Source organism: Apis florea, unplaced genomic scaffold, assembly GCF_048593485.1.
Source record: "Apis florea isolate Af1SG1 unplaced genomic scaffold, ASM4859348v1 contig_3756_pilon, whole genome shotgun sequence".
Classification (NCBI taxonomy): Eukaryota; Metazoa; Arthropoda; class Insecta; order Hymenoptera; family Apidae; genus Apis; species Apis florea.
In genome coordinates, this window is record NW_028256838.1 from 1,236,859 (window position 1) to 1,260,062 (window position 23,204).

At 22.2% G+C, this 23,204-nt stretch overlaps 2 protein-coding genes across 4 annotated transcripts; one reads left to right on the plus strand and one right to left on the minus strand.

Moving 5' to 3' along the window:
• Positions 1-343: 343 nt before the first annotated feature.
• Positions 344-16,128, plus strand: Epg5 (ectopic P-granules autophagy protein 5). Of its 3 annotated transcripts, XM_086914928.1 has the most exons (30): positions 344-788; positions 1,199-1,435; positions 1,714-2,871; positions 3,491-3,895; positions 3,968-4,190; positions 4,280-4,452; positions 4,515-4,655; positions 4,718-4,878; positions 5,768-5,897; positions 6,004-6,548; positions 6,638-6,815; positions 7,050-7,073; positions 7,264-7,491; positions 7,552-7,715; positions 7,823-8,008; positions 8,116-8,239; positions 8,678-9,196; positions 9,293-9,435; positions 9,535-9,712; positions 9,812-10,009; positions 10,086-10,217; positions 11,060-11,293; positions 11,387-11,570; positions 12,284-12,843; positions 13,839-14,008; positions 14,087-14,295; positions 14,379-14,624; positions 14,838-15,054; positions 15,124-15,333; positions 15,620-16,128. In XM_086914928.1, the coding sequence occupies exons 1-30, from the start codon at positions 765-767 to the stop codon at positions 15,969-15,971; spliced, it is 7,653 nt and encodes a 2,550-aa protein (XP_086771054.1). In that variant the 5' UTR covers positions 344-764; the 3' UTR covers positions 15,972-16,128. The 3 variants fall into 3 exon arrangements, with proteins under 3 accessions (XP_086771054.1, XP_086771055.1, XP_086771056.1); XM_086914929.1 differs by lacking the exon at positions 7,050-7,073; XM_086914930.1 differs by lacking the exons at positions 14,838-15,054; positions 15,124-15,333; positions 15,620-16,128 and having other exon boundaries at positions 14,371-14,564.
• A 2,091-nt stretch (positions 16,129-18,219) lies between these two features.
• Positions 18,220-22,792, minus strand: pea (ATP-dependent RNA helicase pea). The gene is made up of 6 exons (XM_003697613.4): positions 22,315-22,792; positions 22,037-22,122; positions 21,227-21,958; positions 20,917-21,158; positions 20,537-20,841; positions 18,220-20,442 (listed from the first exon to the last, which is right to left on the minus strand). The coding sequence occupies exons 1-6, from the start codon at positions 22,406-22,408 to the stop codon at positions 18,323-18,325; spliced, it is 3,579 nt and encodes a 1,192-aa protein (XP_003697661.2). The 5' UTR covers positions 22,409-22,792; the 3' UTR covers positions 18,220-18,322.
• Positions 22,793-23,204: the final 412 nt, after the last annotated feature.

Consider the following 23,204-nt stretch of genomic DNA (forward strand, 5'->3'; position numbering starts at 1 on the left):
TATATATATATAACATGCATTAATATATATAAGAATAAAAACAAATAAATATATTACTTATAAAAATATAGATATTTGTTTGTAATTTAAAATATTTAAATCTACATGTTATTTATAATTTATAAATTTTTAAAAAATTTTAAAATTTAATTTTAATTTCAATCACTACTAACATTATATATTAACATATAATTTTATTTTATATTGATATTATCGCACAAAAATGGTAATATTCTTAATGATCTATGATTTCTATAGCAAGAAAAAATATTGCATGTCATGTTTATTTTATATATTATCCTCATAAAAAAAGAATTTTATAAAATATTTATTTTATATCTATCTGTACCACCTGTGATTCTAGAACAGCTGGCAGCACTTTATTTGCATGTAACTCTATCGATAAACAAAAAAATTATGTCTGCTATTTCATACTAATTATTACGCAGAACTTTTTTATGCAAGTTTTAATAATGTTAATTTATTAAATTAATTTTTTAAATAAAAAATTATTATTAAATAATTGTAATATGAAAACTGCCAATTTGAAATTGTAATATATTTTGACAGATGATAGGTTACGCAAGAAATAGAGAATGCGTAATCAATCAGTAATATTAATATTCAGAATAGTATTGTGAAAATTTGTTATTGTGTAATAAATATAATTCTCATATTTTTCATATTTTGTATGTTAATGCTATGTGATAAATTCAACATTTATATAAAAGAAATTTACACAAAATTTATTGTGTTTATGTAAAATGGAAGTACCAAAACAACGAAAGGTGAATATTTATTTTTTAATATTTTTCTTTAATCTTTTTATTTAATATTTTATGTAATCATATTTATTAATTATTATTTTATCTTTAATCTTTAATCTAAAAATTTAAGACATTTCATTTTTCATATAAAAAAAATATTTTTTATATTTTTATATAGTATATCGTATCAATATCATATTAATATCATATAACAGTAACAAATATTGTTTAATAGTAACAAAAATTTAAATTAAATTAAATCATCAATATATAGATTTTAAAATATTTATTTTTATTAATAATATAAGTTTAGGTTATAATTTATAAAAACTTAAATATGTTTAACATGTATACACATAATATATAAAATTTTTTTTTTAAATTTGTTGTTTAAGATTAAAAATTATATTTAAAAAAATATATACTTTTAGAAAAAAAGAGAAGAAAAACCCAAGTTTTCTATGGAACAACAAATACCAGATGTTCCAACATTGGAAGAATTTGAATGTGTGCTTGAAGAATCTCCTACAAATTATCCAAAAGGAGAAGGTGTTGAAAATATGGAAAGTGAATTACATTCTGCTGCAATTGACACTGAACTCTATGAAAAACAAACAGTTCAAATAGTTTCAGAAAAAGCAGAAGGATTACAAACTATAAATGACGAAGTATTTAATTTAATTTTTTTTATTCAAATTAAGGAAATTATCAAAATAATATTTATCAAAAATATTAATTTAATTAAAATTATATTTAAAGAATTTTTTATAATAACTTATTATTTTAAAATAATTAATGATAATAATATAATATTGCATAAATATATGATTTATAAAATTTTAAAAAAGATTCTGAGAAAATATTTAATTTGAATATTATTTTCTATATTCAAATTTATTTTAAACATATTATAAGTAATTATAATATATTTTTTAATAAATTTTAGACCAAAATTAATAATGAAATTGGAAATAATTTAACATCAGTATGGAATAACTTAAATGAGAAAATAGAAGAAGTTATAACATCAGTTTCTACAATAGATTTAGTAGATAATACACTTGATGGTTTTAATAATGGAAGTATAATAAATTTATCTCAAGATTCAAATATATCAAATACAAAGAACTTTATATATGATAGACAAATAAAAAATCAATCAGATTCTATTATAAATCAAGTAGATGATATACATAGTTCTTTTAAAGAAATTATACCATTTACAGAGAGCCAATTAACATCATTATATTTTAATCAGGAATTAGCATGGATTGATATGTTTATTTCAGAATTTGCAGAAATACAACTTAGAAGTAGTGCAATTAGACAACAACATAGATTACATGAGCTTTTAATGAATTATCTTCGTGTAAGAAATAATTTAATTATCAATTCTCATGAATTGGAAATTTTAAAGAAATCCTGTAGAGAAATGCAAAAACAATTATGGTGTTTAGATAAAGCCTGTATTAGAGAAGCAGGAGAATGTCAAGATGGAAATCCTGTTGTTGCTACACATGAATATTATATTGCACGTTTTAACCAGCAAACACTAGCTGCATTAACTCGAAATTTATCAACAATAAAAGATCTATTACATAATACTCAAGCATTATATTGTTATGAAGCAGAAATGTTAAAATTTCAAATTGAATATTATATTCAAAGAGTATGCATATCTTGTAAAGAATTTATAAATCTTCCTCATAATGCACCTGTAAATTTATTACCAATACATGTACCTTCGCAAACAATTCCACAATTAGTGGAAATTAGAATGTGCATAACTATATTATTCAATTTTCAAAGAAAATTATTAAAAGATGGTAAATTTGTAACAGATACTAGAGAATGGCTTACACGATTAATAGCAATCTTATTGAGAGTAGCAACTTGGCAAGATCATTTATTTATTTTAAATCATATCTTGAGATGTCCTGGTGGGGTAATGAATTGGGCTCGCAGTTATGTTCAAACTCCAATATCACAACAACATGGAAAATTAGGCATATCTTCATTGAATGATCCATATTTAGATCATATAATAGCTACATTGGCCGTCATTCTGTTACCTATTAAGGATAGAGAAAAATTTCTTGAACAGGTGTTTATAAATACTTATTGTTAACTAAAAATAAATAATTTAGAAATAAATAGTTTGATAACTTTTGGCAATTTTGACAATACTATTTTTTCTTTTTAAATTTATTTTATTATTAAAACAAGATTTTAATTGGGAAAAAATATTATTTATTTTTAATTTAATAAAATTAAGGAAAAATTGAAATCTAACATAAATTTAATATATAATTGAATATTATTTAATGTTAATCTAAATATACATCATGAGAGCAAAATATTGGATAAATAATACTTTTTATAGCAATAATTTTTAGATATTACAATTCCAAATCTAATTTAAAATCAATATTTAAAAGACAGATTCATTTAAAGAATATAATTATATAATATTTATATGAAATATTTGAAATTACATAAAATATATATAATTCTTTATTTCATAAAAATGAATAGAAATATAATTTTGTCAAATTATAATTAAATTTTTATTAAATTTTTTATTAAATTAAAATTTTATTTTAATAATGAAATAAAAAACATTTAAAAGTTTAAAAAAAAATTAAAACAATATTGTCAAGATTGAAAGTCATTAATTTAATGATAATTAACAAATTAACAAAATATAATTTTTAATTTATTAGGTACAACAATCATTACAAGATACAATATGTAGTCCAGGTGATACTGTTTGGGTAATGTTGGATGAAGAAGGAGAAGAAGATGAAGATATTGCTAATGTTGGTGCAAACTTATTTGAAAGTGACCTTATTTCTTTATTAAATCAAATTCCTTTTAGTAAAATATTTGAACAAGTGTTATGTATTCAATATCAAAATGATGATTATCATCAAAATAAAACTTATATTACGCATCATCATTTATTCCGGATGTTTGCATTTTTTACAACTATTATTAGACTTTTGAAACAAGGCTTAAAAACATATGACTCTCCAAGATATAGACAATTAGCCAAACGATTAAGTGCATTAATTAAAGATATTGTACAATATGCTAATGACCAATGGGAGGAATTTGATAAAAACCAGGTAGATCATTATATTTTTAAGAATAATTTAATATTATTATCTTTTATATACTCTTACATTTTAATTTTATAGATTAATGATGTATCAATATTGAAAAAACTTCAACTTGAATTTGATTGTTTTTTTTTGAGAGCAGTTTTATGTATATTTTCTTCACGTCGTTTAGGAGCATGGCAATATTTAGCTTCTCTGCCATATGATTTAATATCATCTAATACTCTATGGCAAATATTTTATATTTTACATACTGATTGTACGCAAATAGATATGAATGTTTCTAATAGATCTATTCATGGTATGTATAATTTTTTAACTGAAATAAACGTTTTTGAAATTGAAAACTATAATAAAAATGTAAATTTTGATGTTATGTTAATATTAAAGATTGGATAAGTGAATTAAATTCTTCACAACTTTGTACAAAATTTGAAGAAAAATTAAGTAGCATGCCAGGAGATGAATCATATTTTCTTTTAACAACTTTTGCTAATATGGCTTTAGCAAGAACTGAGCAGGATTATGACTTTGTGAAAACAACAACAATAGATCTATTTCAAGTATGTATTATTATTTATATTATCTATCATTTTTTAATATTTAAAAATTATAATAATTACAGATTGGATTTCTTAGTGAAAAAACACAAGATTCTTGTTCAAAAGATGCTCGATCTCTTCTGTCAAATTTAACATATAAATATCCTTCACTACTATCAGATATTTTACAAAAGTTACAAAATAATTTTGTATCAGCTGGAAAGGTATAAGAAATATATTTCTTTATAAATAAATATTTTTAAAAATTTAACTTTATCAATTTTAGTTAAGTTTGTATCTATTTACTGATTTAAAATTATACAAATGGATATTACAAGAGAAAGATATAATTATTCTTTCTACATGGTTACATCAATATCCATTAACATCAACTGAGAATCATTTGGCCCGTTTAATCCTTACTCACTTAAATTGGGGATTTGATGAGTAAGAGTTTAGTAATATAGTAGTATAGTAATAAGAAATAATAATAATATAAATAAAGTAGTTCCTAATTTATTCTATTTATTATATGATTTTTATAAATATATATATATATATATATATATATATATATATATATATATATATATATATATATACACATGAAAAATCATTTAAAATTAGAATTTAAATTTTTATATTCTTATTATGTTTAAAAAATTAAAAAAAATGCAGTATGCATTATATATAATTACTTAAAAAAATAATGAATTATAAACATAATTATTTACAAAAATATTTAAATATTGATATATAGCTTATATACTTTATATCTGAAATAAATATATAATAAAGTAAAGTAACAAAAATTTTTTGCAATATAATATTTTTAAAATATAAAATATTTAAAATAATTTTTAAAATATAATATATAAATATTAGAAAAAATTGTAGATTTCATGTAAACGATTGTTTGAAAAAATATTGAAAAAAATGAATTTTCATGTTACGAAAATTTTCAAAAACTTTATGAATTTAAGATAACAAGCAATAACTATTTATAATAATATTTTAAAAACACAGTTTAATTTTATTATAAATTATTTTTTAAATAATTAATACAATATTTTTTTTGTTAGACGAATTTTTTTGTATAATATTTATAATATTTATTGTTGCTTTGTATTAATTCTATAGTTCATCCCATATGGATAATCATATTTTTATAAAAAACTTATTATTTTAATTTAATATCTTAAATTTATAATGTATCTGAATATTTTCATAAAAATATTTTCATAGAGACAAAGATTTAAACAAAAATATAAAATTATATAAAATATAAAATAATATAAAATTTATGTGTAAAAATATAATCATATATTTATTACAGAAATGGTAGTTTGTATCTTCCTATTGATTTACATAGACGTATAGCATTATTAATTGTTGAACTTACTATGAAATATGTACCTGATTCTTCTGTCCAAAATACTTCTTTATTAGTAGAAGGTGTTAAACAGGTATAAATTGAATATCAATATATGTATAATCAATAAAATAGATTTTAATTTTTTATATATATATTTTATATTATTTTATATTATATATTATATTTTACATTTATAGGTGTCAACAATAATAAGGCCTCAAAATGCTGAACATATTTTTTCATTATGGGCATGGGATATGGTTTCTAAACTTAGATTACATCAACTTGATCAAACTGAAGCACTTTGTCATTATGCACTTTTAAATCCTACTGCAGCATTTGCTCATGTACCAGATATGGATTCTGATTTAAGTTTAGAAATTTTAGTCACTGGTACACGAGAAAAGCAACCTATTGCATGTTATGTAGCAACACTTATGACGTTATGGGGCCATTCTATACCTTTGATATGTTTAAAAGGTTTTGGTCAATTAGAAATATTACAATATCATTGTAAATATGAACAAATGCTTATATGTTTACATCATATAATACCATTATTTTTGGAATGTGTTGACTCATTACTTAAGAATGACAAATTTATTAGTCTTGTTATTTCTCTAATTATGGCTGATAGATCTTATATGAAAGTGGCTAAAAGCCTTATAACCCCTGAATTTCCAGGAACAATATTGAAACAATTTTCAAATATGATACATTCACATTTATATAATTATAAAAAGTAAACAATATTTTATATATTTTGTAATTTGTTTAATATTATTGATATTGGACAATATTTTATTTTTAAAATGATATAATTTGTTATAGATATCGTTTACAGACACCAAAAGAATTTGTATATCTATGGTTGAATACATTTATACGTATACCAGATTGGAATAAAGATCAAAGTGTATTATATTTAATGGATGTAATTATTAGTGCTGCATTTTTTCATACGGATGCAAAAGAAACAGTGGAGCATATGTTTCAAAATCTTTTCTCTGTAAGATCAATTTTTATTTACTATTAGAGTTTTATTATATCGATATATTATTAAATATTGTAATTAAAAACATTAAAATATTTTTTATAAAAAACTAGAACTAATATTAAACTTTTTTAACGAAGTTAATTTCATTAAATTTATTTTGTAAAATGTTATTACAATTATTTTTACTCGTTAAAGAATTAATATTTCAATATTTTATATTAATAAAAAATATTTTCATTTTATTAGCTTGCCACAGAGGAAATTAATGAGGTGTGATCTCTCTCTCGTTCTCTCTTTTTTCTCTTTCCTTTCCCTTTTTTTTTTAGAATAATATTCTTTTCTTGTTCTTAGAATTTTATTATTATATGATATCAATCTATTTTTATTTATATTTATATAAATACATATGATAATTATATTAAAATATTTTTAAAATCATATTTTAATGAATTATTTTCAGAATGCATCTAATCGTAATGTGATGACATCATTTGGATCATTTTTAAATTGGGCAACTGGTTCTTCAAATTCGATTAGTCTTTTAGGAAAATCTACTCAATCAGTATGGGTTGCTCATCAAATATTATTAACTGAACAATATAATAGAGAAATTAAAACTGGATTATGGCATGAAATTTTAAAGGAATTATCAACACAATCTAATATATCATTAGATACTGCTATTAAGGTATATTTCATATATATTATTTAATATAATTTATTATATATATATCTAATATATTTTCAGCGAGCTTGTATAACTGTAAAAATGCAACCATTTGGAGCCAATGGATTATCTATATATCGTTGGTCACAACAAGCTCTAGATACACCTATAGGACATCCTATTCTTCCTCTTTTATGGCAAAATTTCTTTGCTTTGTTTCTTGCAAGAGTCCCAACATTATCAGGGTTTGTTTCACAAAAAATTTTATATTTTTATTTTTTATTTTTTATATCTAGTTCTATATTAGTAATATATTAGTAATATATCTGTAATAATGCAATTTATTTTTTAGTGTTATTGATCATGGAGGGATTGGTGAAAAATTTTTTGAAGGCATGATTAATTTAAGTTATTTAAAAAAATTAAAAAAACGTTTACATGATACTACAATATATTTTCAATTAAAAGGAGAAAAAGATTTAGATAATGGAAAACCAATCACTGATGATAAACGTTCATTTTATTTTAATATAGCGAAGTATGTTATATATAAAACATAATAGATATGTAAAAATTGTGAAAAAAAATATTATAAACTAATTTTATTATTAATTATTAATTTTAAATTAAAATATATTTTTACAGATTTTATAAAACTTTAAGTTTGTGGCTTGAAGAACCAAGATTGCATGAACCAGGTCTTTATTTACCAGCTTTACCTCCACAATATATGTCACAAAAATTAGTTTTACTTGTTCAAGATAACTGGGTAAGTTTTAATTTATTATACTTATTATAAATAGAAAATGTACAATATTAAAGTATAGTGATTTCATATCTAAATGGAAAATAAAGAATAATATTTTTTGCTAATAATTTAATTTTTTATATATGTTAATTATAACTTCATTTTTAATAATTCAATAATATAAATATGAATTAATAAAATAGTTAATTAATAAATATGCTATTAATAATATGACATTAATATCATTTTATAGAATATAACATGAAATTTGGAGAAGATTTTCAAATATATATCTATTAAATAATTCAATTTTTTTTAAAGTTAAGTTTTTTACAAAAAAATGTTCTTCATTTTTAATTTAATTTTTATATATACAATCATTTTATATTATTATTTAATTAATGAGATGTATTTAAAAAATCTTATTTTATATCATTTCTTTCATGTTTGTTTAAATAGACACCATGGTTAGAATATATTGATTATTCGGCAGTTCAGCAAAATCAATTGATGGCTGTTCAAGAATGGGAGTGTGCATGTAATAGAAACCAAGAGAATTATCAAAAAGGAAAAAATATATCGACTTTACTTTCTGAAAAGATTCCACCATTACAAAGAATATTTAAACGATTGACTACATACGAATATTCCATTCCACCTCCACCTTTAAATTGCAATCAAGCAATTTTTAATTGTATATCAAAAGAGAATATATATAATTCAAATTCAGTAATTGATCTCGTTAAACCATATCTTAAAATAATATTAGATTATGCTCAAACATATAATTTAATGATTTCTGAACATACTGCAGTAGATTCTAGCTTCTTGGAATTAGTGCCTACACTTTATAGAGAGAGTGAAAATCAAGTGACATTGCATGCATTATGTGATCCAGTACCTCCAAATCAGAAACACACTAGATCAGGAACACCACCTACTGTGCACTGTGCTGGTCCAGCAGTAATTACAGTTAAAGTAAGAATAATACTGATCTATGATTTCTCTTTCAGAATTAAATAACATTATTTTATAAATTATATTATATTTATTATTTAATTTATACATTTACAGGTACTTGAAGCACACATTAGTGATGGTATTGATCATATGATAACACAAAATAGAGCTGAATATGAAAATTTATTGATAAAAGCAAGTCAACCACCACCTAGTAAAGTTACTCAAGGATGTCTTTTTATTGATCATTTAATTGCGTATGTATAATATATATGTGTATTTTATAATATAATTTGAAGTTTGAATATAAATATAAATTAATTAAAAATAAATAAATAATAATTTTTTATTTTCAGTATGTTAGAACATGAAATATTAACAAATCGAACTAATGAAAACACAACAGCATTATACAAAATTCAAGAAAGTGGAGTTAAATTATTTTATCATCTTATAAACTCTTATACAGAAGAAGTATCATTATGTCCACCAACAAAACAACTTATTACTACTTGTTTAGAAAAATTAGGGCAGGTAATTATAATTATAAAAATTAATAAATATAATATTAATTATTATATTATTAATGCATATTTTATTAATTATAATATTAATATATATTAATCTTAATAGTCATTCATTAATGGAGAAGAAAGTCAAGGTCTACAATTATTAAATACTATTATGCAAAAATCAAATCTGGGTGGTTTACTTGGGCCTTATTTTACACCTGTTGCTGGTAGTGCTTCAACATTTTTACAAATGTATCAAACTGTTGTCGAATTTTCTACGAGCACAAATGTCGATCTCTGTTTTGTATTACTATCAAAAGTATGCTATTTGTATTATTTTTATTCCTCATAATATTTCACTTCATATTTTACTTTTATTTTCATTTTTATTTTAGTTTGATGTAGGAATCTGGTTAAATTATAAGCGTCCAAGATTAAGTGAACGATCAACATTCATAGATTTGATATCTAGAGCTCTTTGTAATATGGGTCTCAATCCAGAAGAAACTAAATTGATATTACACGAGGTATTTATATTTAATAAATTTAATTTTATGATATATGTATATAAATATATGATATTATAATCTATATGATATTTTATATAACATTCTATTTCTAATTAATCATACAACATTACATACAAAAATTAATTATACAACATAATTATACAAAAAAATAGTGCGTTTAATATCGATTAGTACAATAATGCGAATATTCTTATTTGATTGGTCTTGTTTCCAAACGTCAACAATTTTCAAATTATATATGTATCTTATCAGATATATATATATATATATGTAAATCATAACAAAAAACAAACCAGTTTTTATTTCAAATAGTTTTTCAATAAATAAATACGACATTCCATGTTACCAATTTGAATGCGACTATTATTTATTATATTATGTCATCCGAATGGACGATTTTATCATCATATTTAATTAGGATTTGATATAAAACGTTACAAATTATTATTTTAAAATCACTGCAGATTATCAAATTATTATCTTATATTATCATATATATATATTTGTTTTTAATTTCAATAGTTTAAAGACACTAATCTTTTAAAATACAAAAAATTTGGATTATTATTATAATATATAATTTGAATTATTAATTATAATATCTATAATTTCTAATATTAAAGGCATAGTTAATCAAAAAGATCAAATAAATAATACTTTTGAAATATTTATTTTGTTATTTAAATACACATTATCCAATTTAAGAACATGAAATACAATTTTTTGAAAAAATTCTATTAATATTCTCTTTTATTATAATATTCTATTTATCAGTCTAAAGATTAATATCTAATTAATAATATTAATAATATTTTTTTTTAATAAATTTTTTCTTACAGTTATTTAGAAATCATCTACGACTTATATTATTACATGAATTTCCTGAACATTATGGCGAAGTTCTAAGTGTTATATTAAAAAGTAGTGAAAGTCAAAATTTATCACTAGATGTTTGGCGTGATTTGCTAGCAACCCTTAGTGGCAAATCAAAAAATGCTTTTTTGACTAATTCTAAAATTAGAGATAATATTCGTCATTATGCTACTGAACAAAAACTTCTTTCTCGACAAGAGGTTCGTTTTTTCAAATATAAAATATATCTATTTTCAATTTTTAATGTTTAAAATAAATATACAAAAAAAAAATAAATACATTTTTAATTACAGGTACATGATACAGCTATATTATTAAGTAAACATTTTATGCAAGAACGTTTACAATATGGACTTTATGGACTATATCCAAAATATAGAATCTACAATGATCCATTAAGTACATTCCTTGGCATGATAGGTCATGCTCTTGTTGCACTTACATTGCAATCTGATCGAGGTTCATTAGGAGATCAATGTAAGCATTTGAAATTTATATTATATACAAAATATTTATAATTATTTTAAAATGAATATTATCTATATGTAAAAAAAAATGTTACATGAAGTTTTGAAATAGATTGCTTATTATAAAATTATATTAGCATTACATATAAAAGCATTACATATATTTTAATTATAATTTAAAAAATATGCGCAACAACGGATTTTATATTCTAGAATTTAAAAAGTCCACTATAAATTATATCTATATTTACATGATGTTTTTCAAAAAATTAATATCATTTATGATGATTTATGATCATTTAAATTATTTAAATTCTCTCTTTTAAAATGTTCTTCTATTATTGATACATATAAGTTTGATATTAATATAAAATTTATTATTATAAATTATTAAAATATATTATAATAAATTATTTTAGAATTTTACTACATATATATATCTCACTTATAAATTTATTGTATTGATGTGATTATTTCTATGTTGCACTATTATATAAATATAAATAAATACATATAATTAGACAATGTGTATTCTATAATATGGAATCTATTTTTACTTACATATTTCAAACTAAACATTTATTAAATAAATATTATAATAAAACATATTTTTATAATAAAATATAACAAAATCTCATGTAATATTTTTTTTATATTTATGCTTCTGTAATTTAATAAAAAAAAAATTCTATATATATAATATATATATAATTATTATTAAAGTGTGCGAGAAAATATGGCCTGTTTTAAGTGAAATGTATTCGCCTTGGATTACACCATATTGGACGCGAAATTTGAAAGAACCAACTGCTGCATGGATTCAACAGCTTACAGATGACCGATCAGTTTTATTACCATGGATTATTGCAGATGGTCCATATGCTAACAAATTCGTAGCAATTTTTGTCGAATGTATTCGTTTTATTAACGATACTTTGCCAGCATCTAGCAAAATACTTTGTTTTGTCTGGCAATTTTATGTTACTAATTTTGCACATGCTTCAGTTAAAGATCATATTCTAAATGTTATTCATGGCAATTTTCTATCATTACCATGGGATCGTTTCTATCCATGTATAAATGATGTTGAATTAATGGTAAAAGTAATTGATCAGTATTTACCAGATAGTCATTTATTTCTCGGAAGTGTATTTACATGTGTACATTGGCCACTTTGGATAAATGACATATTGACGACACAGTCACAAACTATTGTAGCAAGGATGCATGTTTGTTTATTAAATTTATTGGTAAAATTATCTAATGAACCAAATGTTAGACAGGTAATTTAAAAGAATTAATATTATTAATATTTAAAGATATAAATATTATTAATATTTAAAAGAATAATTTTAATTTTTTATTACATAAAAAATTTTAAATTCATAAATACTTAATTTTAATTAGTTCATATATATCATCAAAACTATTAATGATATTAATGATATTGAAAAGAATTTTACTTTAAAGATTTTGATTTTTATTTTTTTAACATTACATTTTTTTTGTTAAGCATATAACTAAACTGTTAAATTAATATATTAGATAAGTTTAAAACATAAAACAGTTGAATTATAATATAAGCTTTTACAAGCTTCATAAACTGGAACTTTTATTATGTAATACTTGGATTTTCAGTATCATTTTTTATTTTATCTTTTATCAATTTTAGCACAAAAATGATTTAAAATTTTTATTTTTTTTAATTTTAATATTTAAAAATGTAAAAATTTACAATATTTAAAAAAATTTTTTTTCAATATAAAATATTTAGATTTTTTTAAACAAAAAAAACTTTTTGAAAATAGTTTTGTTAAAAATAAATTACTATGTAACTTATTAAGAAACTTAAATGAGCAAATAAATCTAGTTACATAATTCTAGATTCTCAAAAATTATTCATTACTTTTGAAATGATTATAAAAATTAATTTTAAACTAATTTATAATTTAAATATTAATATGATAAACGAAAAATACAAATATTAATACAAGTAATACAAAATATTCAACTATAATCAATAATAAAAAGAAAAAATTAATAATAAAAAAAAAATTCTTAAAATATTTGCTTCAAATTTTTTATATTTTAAATGCATTTCACAATAAAATCTTGAATTATTTAATTTAAAATAAAAAGCAAAACAATATCTGCAATAGTTTTTAAAAAATTAATTTGTAACATTTTATTTAAAATATCTAATAATATATAAATATACTAATGATATAAGTATAATAAAAATATGAACATAATTTTAAATATCAATAATATATTTCAGACTGACAAAGTAATTCAATTAATTATGGAAGCTGAAAAATTTTCTTGGCATTTGTTAGATGCTATTACATATGATCATATAATTAATTGGCATGTTATGAGTTGTGATTCACGAGTTGTTCTCCATGTTTGTAATGATCAATGCCATCCAATAGATGTTGCCATACATAAGTATATATAATTTTATTTTATCAATTTAATTATAATCACAAATTAAAAATTTTCTAATAAATGTTATATTATATATAGTTTACTAAAGGTAGCAGCAGGCTATGATTCTTTGATAAGCCATTTTCATCCAACTACATTGAAAAAAAGACAACTCTATATAAGATCTTCAATAAAACTATTAATCACTTGTACAACTCGATATAAATCTTTAATATCTACAAATCCAAAAATATTTAACAATACATTATCAAAAATGTTAGACGATATGGAAGCTGTTATTATAAACAGTAAATATAATATGTTTATGATTTAAATTATTATATGTGTCTACAATTAAAAGTACAATTAAAATATAAAAAAAGATTTTCAGCTGTTTCAGAATCACAACAAATTCCAGAAGCAAGTTTATTGATTACCGAATTGCTTCATGCTATAAATCAAAATGGATTTCTTATGGAAAATCTTCGTGCTAGTTGGACAATGTGGCTTTCAAAAAGAACAGATAGTAATCCAATTCTTATGAGTATACTTAAAGTTATTGGAACAACTGTTACTTCACCATCTATATTTGGAGATTTAATGGAGGCTGCATTAGAAGCATATTTTAAATTTAATGGTATATATATAATTATTATTAAAATATATATATCTTTTTTGCTTATTACATTTTAATGTAAATATATGTATTTATAATACATTATAAAATTATAGAATTTTAAAGACTAATGCAAAATTACTAATTATGAATATTATATTTGATTTTATACAACTATTTGATATTAATATAATTATACTTAATATTTAATATATATTTTAATTTATATGATAGCATTTGAAGAATTTTCACCAACTTGGGCTTCAGTCTTAACAATTTTGCAATCAATAATACCTCGACAACCACCAGTGGAATCATTCTTAGTTTCTGAGGGAAAACTTCTTGCTTTATATTTTATTTTACTTAAGCGACTTCCATTATGTCAAGATATTAGAGAAGAAGGAGTGCTTCTCATAAATTTAGTTGACTGGATCTCTGCTATTAGACCAACGTAAGTTAAAATTATTATTAAAAAAATTATATTAATATATCCATATTTACTTAAATATTATTGTTTTAGGAATATAAATGAAGAAAAGCTGCCTCTTCTTTGGGCTAAAACATGTGAATTAGCATATAGACAATGTCAATATAATGAAAATACTAGAATAGCTGCTAGAGCTCTTAAAAGTTTAGCACGATCATTATTAACAATTGCTGATGATGGAGGACAAGGATGGGGCATATTAGGAGCTATTGGCCTTAAGAAAAATTCCAATCTTTCAATGAGGTAAATTATATAATAATTATATATATTATTTATTTAAAATATTTCCTATTTATAAAAGCATTATAATATATAAATTTTAAATTTCTTAACTTATATATATTTTTTATTCAACTTAAAAATTATATGTCATAAAATAATAGATGTTATATATTATAAAAGCTTATATAAAAGCTAAAAACAAAATATTAAAATGTTTTTTTTATTCTTCTTCATTTATCAAGTTCTTAGAATTTATTATTGCAGCATATTACTTTATCTAATATAAAAATTTGATTTTTATATTTAGGTGCAAATTTTTAAGTCGTGCAATAGGGGTATATTGTTTAGCTCAATTACCTGAATCAAAATCGGAACAACAGATGATAAGATTCACACCTCATTCACCTGGAGTAGCATTATCAAAAACAAGTGAACCAGATATAATAGAAATTCGTCCTAATTCAGAAGCAATTAAAGGTATGCAATCTTTAGAAGGACTTGTATTAAACAAACAATATGTAACGCTTAAAGGAGATATAGAACGATCTATTAAATTAATTAGAGATCCTGCTAATTCTTTACATAATGCAACAATAATTATAGGTATATTGACAACAGAGCTTTATAATCAAAGATATTTGCATGTTTTAATAGATTAATATAATAATTTTTTTTGTGGTATGATCAGAATGATACAATAAGTAATTTTATATCTATTAATTTACATTTATTAAATTTTATTGTACAAAAATTGAAAATAGTTTTCTACATAAATATTATAGCTCAATTTAATAAAATTTGTAAAATTTGTGTAAATCTAGTCATAAATATTTGATTTATTAATATATCTTTATATATATTTATATAATTTTATATTGTATATAATATATAATATAATATAATATAATATAATATATAATATAAAATATATATAATATATATAATATGAAAATAATTATTTTAAAAATAAAAGTTATGTATAACAATTTGTATATTTTGTATATTCTAATGTTTATACGTTAATTTACTATCTTCATAAGAGATTTATGTATTTAAGTATTTAAGTTTAATGATTTTGTGATTAAAAATAAAATATTAAATTAATAAATTAAATCTTATTATTTAATATAAAATGTAAAATATTATAGTATTATAAGTATTAGATTTTAATTGAAAATATTTTATATTTTTATATTTTCATTATTAAATATAATCATGATATGAAAATACATAAAATAAAACTAATTTCCTTCTAAATTGAAATATAAAATTATAGTTTATTTAATAAATCAAGTTGTAACAAATGAAAGTTTCAACTACTGACTAGCAAAATATCAATATTAATCCTCTTGCTACTATCCTCAAAACTAAATATATATATAATATAAAAAATTAAGTAAGTAATTTTTATTAATACAAAAAATATACATATAAATATAATTAAAATTAAATAATTAATTAATTAATATAATATATAATGATTAAACTTTATTTTGGAAGATATAACATTTTTAAATTATTTTTACTAAAAAACTTTTTCTAAGTGTTTAAGAAATAAAAAATATAAGTTTTAATGTCAGGAAATCAAAATAAATGTTTAATATAATTCAATATTAATTGAGAACCATTCCTTAGGTGCTTTGCATTCAAAGGTTAAAACTAAAATAACTCTCAGGTATCACAAAATTGCTAATGCTGAACATATATCAAATTTAATCAATCTTTCTTTTCACTGATTTTAATGGGCTTGAAATATAATATGAAAAGCTTCATTTTAAATAATTTTGAAATATTTGTTTTTTTTTTTCTTTACATATAACTGATGACTTTAGTTCTTCAATTATTTTAAAAATTTTCATTATACCATTACTTATACGAATACATCAGTAACATTATATGAATGCATTAAGAACAGTAATATTACACACATTGTATATATGTGAATTTGTCGAAAATCTATTTTATTATAGATGGATGAACGGAAACTTTTTTAACATTTCTTTTATGATTTATATATATATATATATACAATACATTATATATATATATATATATATAATACGTTTTATATATATATATAACGAAAAAATTTTAGTTATAATCCCAATTGCTCAAAAATTATTTTATTTTCATATTCCGCAAATTCAAAAGAATGTTTGAATGAATGGATATTTCTAGTGCAAACAACTTATTAACATATATAGACAAAATTCAATATTAATATCAAAAATTTTTATCAATTTTTTAGGAACTAGAGTCGAATAATGCTTATGTATAATATAAAAAAAAGTTATTTAAAATGTTTTTTAAATATTTCAAGATTATATTGTGATCTTTTTAAATAATTACCTATACTTTTAAATAAATTAAAATTATATTTAATTACATTTATTTAAATAAATAAATTTAATAATTTAATAATTTTTGTTATGAGAAAAAAATTCACAAAATATAATAATTACATATTTTTTTCTTTGTTTTTTTAGATAGGCATTTCATAATTTTAACTTTAAAAACAAAATGTAAAAAATAATCACTAATATAATCAATTCTATACTCATAAATGTCACATATATATATTATATTAATCAATATTAAATCCAAAAAATTGTATTGCTTATATTATACTTCTTAAAATCAATTCAAAAATATTTTGTCTTAATATTTTTCGAAATTTAAAAAATATGCATTTGATGATTACATATGATAGATACATAAAATGAAAATTATGAATTTACAATAGAAGATAACTGCTTCAAATTATTTTGTATAATTTACGTATGAAACTGTAAATATTCATTATAAATATCAAATATTATTAGAATTATCTACAGAAAATAACATTCTATCTTCATGTATAATAAAAATATATTTTTATATCATAAGTAAAAAAGAAGAAAAGAAAAAGAAAAAAAAATGAATATTTATTCATATATTATTTCTTAATTAATGACTATACAAAATATTATTTACAAATTATATATATATATATATATATATATAATAAATATTAATTACGTCTTCTTCGAACTCTTGATATTCGCCAAGCATTCGGTTCTTCATATTTATTATAAAGCGGTTCTAATCTTTGATTTTTCTTGAATTTACTCAGTTTAGTTGGATCACTAAACTTGAAAAATGCTGGAGCAAACTCTACTAACCATTTTGGATCTATAGTTGTCACTTCTCTCATATATTCTTTTGTTGTTTGTACCAATTCATGATAAATGACCCATTCTGGTTGTCTATTAAATAATGCGCTACTTGGATGAATATAAACAACTTGACTATCTACTAAAGTTCTATATCCTTCTTGAGGATCTTTTTTCGCAGCATTTCGAAAGAAACCAGAACAAACAGCTTTCTGAATTCTTACAGTGTTCTTACCAGCAGATACTACATCCAATTTGTGTCTATCCATTATACCTAATAATTGTTTTCGAACATCCTGAGCGCGTTTTAATGTTCTAATTTGTACAAAATTTTCGTAACACCATGCATTACTAAATTTGTTATTTCTCCAGGAATTATAAACCGCTAACAAAGTTAAATGATCACCTTCTGGTTGATTGAATTTGGCCTTCTTTTGATCTGCTAAAGCTTGTTTATCTTTTGGTCTATAAAAGACATTCTGAACAGATAACATACTGACAATAGTTAATATTTCATCAGAACATTGAAGATGCACACTCATAATGAGCATTTTAGATAAATTAGGTTCTAGAGGAAATTCTGCCATTCTTCTGCCTAATCTAGTTAACAAACCTTCATTATCTAATGCACTTAAGCTATGCAAAGATTCTAAAGCCATAATAAGAGATTCCACAGGTGGAGCATCCATAAAATCAAAGTGTAACAAATCATTGATACCCATAGTTTTCAATTGCAACACTGTGGTTGCCAAATTAGTACGTTGAATTTCTGGAACTGGCGTCGGAAGCATTTCATCTCTGTAAGCTCTTTCTGTGTAAAGTCTATAACATTTTCCTGGTCCAGTTCTTCCAGCTCTACCAGCTCTTTGCTTTGCAGCTGCTTGACTTATTGGTGTTACTATAAGACTATCCATTCCAGTTTTAGAATTATATACTTTCTGTTTAACAAATCCTGGATCAACTACATAATAAATTCCATCGATAGTTAAACTGGTTTCTGCTATATTAGTAGCTATCACTACTTTTCTGGAACCAGGTGGAGCTGGTTCGAATATTCTAGTCTGCATTTCCGAAGGAAGTGCCGAATATACAGGTAAAATAATTAATTCAGGCACATCGGGACCTAAAGATTTCATACGTTCATATAAAATTTCGCAAGCTGTATCGATTTCTTCTTGACCAGTCAGGAATAGAAGTATGTCTCCTGGAGGTTCTCTTAAATGTATTTGCATTACTGTTATTAGTGCAGCATCTAAATAATCTGTTTCAGGTTCTTTAGTATACATGACTTCAACTTCAAATGTTCTGCCAGGAATAGTAAAAATGGGTGCTTCAAAAAAATATTGGGAAAACTTTACAGCATCTAAAGTAGCACTTGTAACAATCAATTTTAAATCTGGTCTACGGCGTACAGCTTGTTTCAATAATCCAAAAAGAACATCCGTGTGTATAGTTCGTTCATGTGCTTCATCCAACATAATTACAGAATATGTTTTCAAATCGAGATCCATAAGACATTCTCGAAGCAACATACCATCAGTCATATACTTTATATTAGTTTCTGGTCCAGTACAATCTTCAAAACGAATTGTATAACCAACTTCTTGTCCTAAACGACAACCAAATTCTTCCGCCACTCTTTTAGCAACAGACATAGCTGCTACTCTTCTAGGTTGAGTACAACCGATCTTTCCACGGGCAGTAAATCCTGCTTCACCTAAGAACTGTGTAATTTGAGTAGTTTTTCCCGATCCTGTTTCACCAATTACGATCAGAATTTGATTATCAGTAACAGCTTTAACTAAATCGTCCCTGAGTTTATATATTGGTAAACTCTGACGCTGTTCAAGAAGAGTTAAATTTGTTTTCTTGCCAAAGGAAGATTTTTTTCCTCCTATAACATGTTTTTTCCATTCAGGAAGATCTTGAGTTTGAAGACCAATCCCGCGCATGTTTGCAGCTAAAGTTCTGCTTTCAGCTATAGAATTTATGAAAATTTAATGTACTTTTAATATAAATATTATATTTTATTTTAAAATATTTATAAAAATACGTAAAAATAAATTGATTACCTTCGGGTAAAGGATCGATCCAATTTTTATTAAGACCTGTTGGAACAGAATCCATTTCCTGTTCTCTTTGTAACATTTTTTGTTCCCTTCTTTCTTTTGCTAAAGCACTCTGCATCATTGCAGCTTGTGCTAAAGAACCATCAGGATTTTTTACTATACGAACAGGACTTAAATCTCCCAGAGCTCTTCCATGTCCATGTAAAAATGGTGGTTCTTCTTCCACTAATTCTATTTCAACATCTTCTTCTTCATCATCCTCGCGTGGAAGAATTCCAGTTTCCATATCGAATTCTGGCAATTCACTTCTATAACACAAATCAAATTATAAAATTTTTTACTATATTATGAAATTTAATTATTTAATTAGTTTTAAATAATACCTATCGATACAAGAAGCAGCAAGCATCTGTTTAATTTCCCATTTTTCTGGAGATGATAATCTTTGCACTCGTTTCCTAGAATAAGTTTCATCTTCATCCCAATTACCCTGAAGTTCTAACAAAGAAGTAGGTCTATCTGGATTTCTTAAATGTTTTTCATCTTCTTCGGTTTTGGTAACAGTTACAACAGGATTCAGATCTCTACCAGTTTCTTGATCAACATCTTTCATGCTTAAAGAAACCTATTAAAATTCTTAAATTATTATAAAAAGAACATGAAATATCTATTTTATTTTATAAATTCTCATACTTTTTGTCCACCTATATTGAGAACTTTTACAAGCACTTTTTGTCCTCTGGATACTACATCACTCGCACTCGCAACTCTTCCCTCTCTTCTTAATTGTGAAATATGAACCAAGCCTTCCCATCTACGTTTCAAACCTTCTAATTGAACGAAACAACCAAAAGGTACGATATTAGCTACTTTTCCTGAATAAATTTTACCAACTTCTGGATCCATGGAAAGTTCTTCTGCAGATCGTGACCTAGATCGATCAGACTTGTTAGAATATCTATCCCTATGAAATTTTCTATCTCTCGATCTAGATCTCTTACGATCTCGAGATCTATGACGTCTTTTATCTCTAGATCTTGATCGATCTCGTGATTTTGAACGGGATCTAGATCTGGATTTGTGTCTTCTATCTTTACGATATGGTGAACGTGATTTATGTCTTCTTCTGTCTTTTGATCTACTTCTTCTAGAATGTCTATTTTTTTTATCATTATTATCATTTGATTGATCATCCTTTTTGCTATCCTGTTTGTTAGATTTTTTTGATGGTGCTAATTCCTCTAAACTTGCCATAGCACTACTGACTATATCATCTACTGTTTTTGGTTCCTCATTTGGTAGAGCCAAAACAGGAAATTTTTGAGCTAACTCATCTTGTTTTGTTGTAGATTTTGATAACTTTTCTTGAGATTTAGTTGGCTTCATATGCTGTATTATTCTTAACAGATTAGCCATAAAAGATTCCTAAAAAAATAATCAATTAAATATTAAAAAAAAAAAATAAAGTTGAAAAAGAAGAAAGTTGAGCTTTATATTATTTACCGAAAATTCTGCTCCATTTTCTATAAGAACTTTTTTAAATTTATCAAATGTGTTATTTTTCTCTGCCAAATGAATTATGAATTCAGCTATAAGAAAATAAAATAATTTAATAATAATAATTAAATATTAGATTAATTAAATAAGAAAATTGATGAAAATTTTTTAATACAAAAAAATTAATAAAAAAAAAAACAAAAAAAATGATATATGTATACTATATATGAAATAGGTTAGAGAAGAAATCGATGTTTTATGTTATATAAAATAATTTTTTTTACCCAAATCTTTGTCATTTAATCCTAAATGATTTTCTAGTTCTGTACAAATTTTTGATACTAATGATAAATGTTCAAGCTTAGCAACTTCATCCATTTTTATTATTTAGAATATTATACGCTTTGAGTAAAAGCGATACTGCCAAGTTTTATACCATGGTTCGTACTTCCAGTTGATAATTTATTTTTTAAGTTGACATTCCGGAATTTGCAATAGAATAAGATGGTAACTCTGCTCATTAAATATTTTTAAATATTCATAATTCTTGATCTTAAATGATGATTTTCTGATATTAAAATTTATATATCTTAAATTCATTGAATAATATCTAATAATAAAAAAAGAAAAATAAATAAAAATACAAATTTGTTTTAGGTTTATAATATATATACGTATATTTTTATATACATATAAATGAAAATAAAAATAAATTTATGATTTAAAATACGTAGCAAATCATTATTCATTCTTTAAAAACATATTTGAGTACATGTATTTATGTTTTTCGTAGCGTAAAAATGACAATTAATTATAATCATTGTTCAGAATATATTGATATTACTTTGTTATATAAATTGATTATTTTTTGAAAATATAATTGAATTCAATATTTTTCTTTTTTTTATAAGATTTTATAAGATTTTATAAGATCTTTTCAAAATATATTTTTATACAGAAAATTATAATTATTTCAAAAGTCAATTTTATGGTTCCTTTAAATTTTAATCACGTGGTTTTATTTACATCTGTAGAATCGTTATGACATATAGTTAGACATATAACGAATGATAAAGAAATTATATTGTGATAAAAATATAATAAAATATTCTAAAAAATTAAAGATTAATTTTTTAAGTAAGTTTATATTATATTTCTAACATTAACATAAATT

What these genes read in the sequence shown, in the direction of transcription:
- pea (XM_003697613.4), bottom strand. Translation starts at nt 22,408, where the DNA reads ATGGATGAAGTTGCTAAGCTTGAACATTTATCATTAGTATCAAAAATT. An exon ending in ATTAAATGACAAAGATTTGG is followed by an intron (nt 22,123 to 22,314) that starts GTAAAAAAAATT and finishes ATTTTCTTATAG; the next exon opens with CTGAATTCATAATTCATTTG. An exon ending in TCAATATAGGTGGACAAAAA is followed by an intron (nt 21,159 to 21,226) that starts GTATGAGAATTT and finishes GAATTTTAATAG; the next exon opens with GTTTCTTTAAGCATGAAAGA.
- Epg5 (XM_086914928.1), top strand. Translation starts at nt 765, where the DNA reads ATGGAAGTACCAAAACAACGAAAG. An exon ending in AAGTACCAAAACAACGAAAG is followed by an intron (nt 789 to 1,198) that starts GTGAATATTTAT and finishes ATATACTTTTAG; the next exon opens with AAAAAAAGAGAAGAAAAACC. An exon ending in AGCATATTTTAAATTTAATG is followed by an intron (nt 14,625 to 14,837) that starts GTATATATATAA and finishes TTTATATGATAG; the next exon opens with CATTTGAAGAATTTTCACCA.